At 38.2% G+C, this 5,081-nt stretch overlaps 1 protein-coding gene across 1 annotated transcript; it reads left to right on the forward strand.

The window, feature by feature from the left end:
- Positions 1 to 2,394: 2,394 nt before the first annotated feature.
- Positions 2,395 to 3,318, forward strand: LOC149278266 (4-galactosyl-N-acetylglucosaminide 3-alpha-L-fucosyltransferase FUT6-like). The gene has a single exon (XM_089502161.1). It carries the CDS (start codon positions 2,395 to 2,397, stop codon positions 3,316 to 3,318), a length of 924 nt encoding a protein of 307 aa, XP_089358287.1.
- Positions 3,319 to 5,081: the final 1,763 nt, after the last annotated feature.

Consider the following 5,081-nt stretch of genomic DNA (forward strand, 5'->3'; position numbering starts at 1 on the left):
GATGGAAATAATAGTAATAGCAATTGTTAAATTTAATAAAAATTTACGCAATTGTGCTTAAAATGATTTACTAGGCTATTAAAAGAGCAATGTATTATTTTTGTGGATGCAGTCATGGTCACAAATACCAGGCACAAGTATATACATGGTTTTACTGCATTTGCCTTTTGTGGCTACAATTAGAAATTGACCCAGTCGAGCTCTGTTTGCAAATAAATAAGCAAAAAAACGCGTTGATATTTAGTTGTTAGGAAATGTCCCTGAAAGAAACACTGTGCTATGGTATAGGACAGTGGGTCTCCAACCTGCGGCTGTCCAGCTGTTGCAGGACTACATTCCCCTTTCACCTCTGCCAGTCTCTTAGCTGAATGAGCATTATGCAAGATATAGTCCTGCAACAGCTGGATGGCCACAATTTGGAAACCCCTGATGTAGCGAATAGTAGTGGGCAGTCAGCCTTTTTTAACCAGAATGTTTCAGATATTTCTGACCAACACATGTAAAACGCTACCTGTGTGTATGGCAACATAAATTCACAGAAGAGAATAAATTACAGTTACGGTATATTTGTGTCTGGAAAAAATGGCAAATGGGATTACATAAATAAGGGTGCCTAAATATTTTGTTAGAGTGACAGCTCTTTTAACCATATACTTTACAATGACAATGGTTTTGTTTTTATGTATGTTCTAATAATGATTATAATAAAACAAGGCTAATATTAATACCGTATTTGTTCGATTATAAGACAAGGCAAATGCTCTGAAAAATAGCATTCAAGGACATCTTTTAATCAGACCTCAAATAGAGGTTTGACTACAAGACTAAGATCCAGATTCCCCGCAGCACTGCAGGGGACCTGGATCCTCCTCTCTGGCAGCCTCTGCCAGCACTTCCTCTGGGGGCTTCTATGACGGAGAGCCGGCATCACATGACCGTCCGGTGCTTCATCATAGAAGCCTCAGCGGAAGTGCCGTTGTCTGCGTGCATCTGTTTCCTTCCCCCTGGCAACTGTTGAAAGTCTGCGCAATGCATGCAGACAACCTCCGCTGCTGCTGCCGGCACTTCCGCCGGGGCTTCTATGAGGGAGCACTGGTGTGACATGACCTTCCAGTGCTCAGTCATAGAAGCCCCGGCAGAACTAACGTGCAGCAGAGGTTGTCTACACACATCGCGCATACGTCCACCGGCTGCCCCCACTAGACACCAGGGAGTCTGAAGAATGGGGTACTAGTCTGGGGAGGCATTGGTAAGTTGGGGGGGGGGCAGAGTGGCAAATAGAGGGTTAAAAGGCATTACTATAGGCAGAGTGGCATATAGGGGGTTAAAAGGCATTTCTGTAGGATGAGTGGCATATAGGGGGTTAAAAGGAATATCAGGGAGGCAGAGTGGTATATCAGGGAGGCAGAGTGGCATATAGGGGTATAAGGCATTTCTGGGGCAGAGTGACATATCAGGGAGGCAGAATGGCATATAAGGGTTTATAAGGCATATTTGGGGGGCAGAGCGGCAAGCCTGAAGGCAGATGTGCATAACTGGGGGACAGGTTGTCAAATAAAAGGAAATAAAAACAAAAAAATCATTTTTCTTAATCATAGTTTTTATTAAATATGAAAAATAGTTTACATGTGAATTAATATTTACTAGTAAAACTTTTTTCTTATAAGGTAGTCTTATATTCAGGCTTTTTCTTTTTTTCCTACATTTTGGGGGGTCGTTTTATAATCAGGGTCGTCTTATAATTGAGCAAATACGGTATTATCAATTGATAATACAAAAATACAAAAAAAGAATATATTCTGCATATATAAACTTTCAGTGAAATCTGCAGTTTTTTATTTCAGCCACATACCAATTAGCCAAACTGTTAAACTTGAGATTTATCCATTTACGGAAAACACAATCACAAACAGACTAGATTACTAAAATGTCTTATTTTACATGGTGGAATATGCCATTATTGTGGAATATCTGCATTCTCGAAGGACTTCAGTTGTGCACCCCTGTACTAGATTTTTAGGGATTATAGGATTGATACAAATTGATGGCTGGTTTTCTAAGACTTCACATGAACTTTCAAACAATCTGTCACATATTTCTATACCCTCAGTTGATTATTAAATATTGTCTAATAATTTTGTTTTTTTAAATAAATGATTCCTTTTTTGTCTTTTTTCAAAGGTCATAAGTCTTTCGCAGATGTAGAAGATATTTCTTAAATACAACGGTTCCAATGGTACTTCTCATGCTGATTGTATGATGGAAAAGGGAGGAAATTCTGTTTACTGGAAGAAGGCTACTTTCTTAATTATTTTACAAATATTTCTTACAACTACACTATTTTCAGTTTATAAAAGCAACAATGGACAGGAAGAGAGGAATTCTGACCAGCCAATGAAGGTCCCTGTTGAAGGAGTAACAGAACCCACTAAAGTTATTCTGCTTTGGACTTGGCCTTTTGGTAACCGTTTTCCCCTTAATCAATGTCCTAACCATCTAGAAACATCTGGCTGCCTTTTTACTGATAACAGAGAGTTATATTACGCTGCAGATGCAGTTGTTATTCATCACAGAGATGTATGCAGTTCAAAGATACACTTACCTCAGATGCCTAGAAATGGCAAACAATACTGGATTTGGTTCAACCTTGAATCTCCAACTCATAGTCCAAATCTACAATTGATGAACAAGCTCTTTAATCTTACCATGTCATACCGCACTGATTCTGATATTTTTGTTCCTTATGGATATCTGAAAAAGCACAGTGAAATTCAGAACTTCACAATCCCTGCAAAGACCAGTTTAGTTGCTTGGGTTGTCGGTAACTGGAACCCACAATCCAGGAGAGTTCAATTTTATGAAGAACTTAAAAAACATTTGACTGTTGACATCTATGGAAAGCAACATCTCCCTCTACCTAATGACAAGCAGTTAGAGGTTCTATCTAAATACAAATTCTATTTGTCCTTTGAAAACTCAGTCCACCAAGACTATATCACTGAGAAGCTTTGGCAAAATGCTTTGATGTCAGGGACTGTTCCAGTTGTTATGGGTCCTCCTCGTGAAAATTATGAGAGGTTTATACCTCCCGACTCTTTTATTCATGTAGATGACTTCTCCTCACCTCAAGAACTAGCTACTTATCTTTTGGAGTTAGACAAGGATTATAAAAGATATCAACAATATTTCAACTGGAGGACTCAATTTCAGTCAAATGGTACGTTCGATTGGGCAGAAATATACTGCAGAGTGTGCACAGCATTGAAAGATTCTCCTGCATATAGGACTGTACCAACCATTGACAAATGGTTCAAATAACGAGACACAGAGTGAACCCTTATGTTCTTAAGCATGTATTTATGAATATGCAATACAAAAAAGTTTACTTCTGCTGTTTTTAATGGCCCCATTAGAGCTTTGGTATTTTCCTCATTGTATTTTCCTCATTTCTATGAAAACACTATATTTTAACCCCTTCGTGACAAAGGCTGATTTTACTTTTTGTGCCCTTTGTGACAATGGCCGTTTTAACATTTCTGCGCTGCTCGTGTTTAGCTGTAATTTTCTTCTTTCCCGTTTACTGAACCCACACACATTAGATATTGTTTTTTTCAGGACAAGAAGGGCTTTCTTTAGATGACATTGTTTTGATTGTATCATATTATTTACTATTAAAAAAAGTATAAAATATGGTGAAACATTTAGAAAAAAATTACTGTTTCTAACTTTTAGTTGAAAAATCTTTTACTCATCTATAAAAGGTAATGAAAAAACCTGCTAAATAGATTCTACTATTTGTCCTGAGTTTAGAAATACCCAATGTTTTTATGTTTTTTTGCTTTTTTTCTACACATTATGGGGCAATACGTACAGGTAGCGTTTTGCTATTTCAAAGCCATTTTTTCCAAATCTGGTAATTCTTCCCCCATGTGCCTTTTCGGGTATCTTTGAAGCCGGCCAATGCAATTTACCCCATAAAGTCATATATTTTTGAAAACTAGACAGCCCAGGGTATTCCAAATGCTAGTATTTTAACCCTTTCCAAGCACTAATTCTACCATCAGCCTTTGTCAAACTTTATGGTAGTAATTTTTTTTGCATTTGTTTTTTCACACACATTTTACTTCAGGTATGAATAAACAGGTTCTGGTATATGTCACTATCATAAAACACCCCAATATGTGTTAAGCAACATCTCCTGAGTACAGTGATACCTCACATGAATGATTTTGCTTGGCTGTTTAGGGGAAAAAGAGCCACATTTGGGGCATGCGCATTTTCAATGTTGAACTTTGGCGTTTGACGATCAACTGCCCATGCCCTATTTAGTACATATTTGAGCTGGGCCATTTCAGTATGCCCAATAAAGCCATATATTTTTGAAAACTAGACACCCCAGGGTATTTCAAATGCTGGTATTTTAACTCTTTCCATGCACCATATCTACCACCAGTCTTTGTCAAACTTTGTGGTAGTCATTTTTTTACATTTGTTTTGTCACACACATTTTACTTCAGGTATGAATTAAAAGGTTCTCGTATATGTCACTATCACAAAACACCCCAATATGTGTTCGGCAACATCTCCTGAGTACAGCGATACCTCACATGAATGATTTTGCCTGGCTGTTTGGGGGCAAAAGGGCCACATTTGGGGCATTTTTCAATGTTGAACTTTGGCATTTGGGGATCCACTGCCCATGCCCTATTTGGTACATCTTTGAGCCGGGCCATTTCAGTGTGCCCAACAAAACCATATATTTTTGAAAACTAGACACCCCAGGGTATTTTAAATGCTGGTATTTTAACTCTTTGCATGCACACATTTTACCACCAGAATTTTTTCAAAGTTTGCAGTAGTATTCTTTTGTGTGTATTTTTCCCCCACACACCTATGTTATGTATGAATTTACAGCTCCTGGTATATGCCGCTGTCACACGACACCCCAATATGTGTTCAGCAACATCTCCTGAGTATAGTGATATCCCACATGCATGGGTTTGTCATTTTTTGGGGGAACTAAAAGGCCACATTTGGTACGTGTGCATTTTTCTAATTGGAAATTAGATGTGTGGCCATCC

This window comes from Sceloporus occidentalis, unplaced genomic scaffold (assembly GCF_023333645.1).
Source record: "Sceloporus occidentalis isolate IW3139 unplaced genomic scaffold, rSceOcc1.0.p SCAF_196, whole genome shotgun sequence".
Lineage (NCBI taxonomy): Eukaryota > Metazoa > Chordata > Lepidosauria > Squamata > Phrynosomatidae > Sceloporus > Sceloporus occidentalis.

Bases quoted from the DNA above. Each gene is read 5' to 3' on its own strand.
- LOC149278266 (XM_089502161.1), top strand. From the start codon at position 2,395: ATGAAGGTCCCTGTTGAAGGAGTAACAGAACCCACTAAAGTTATTCTG.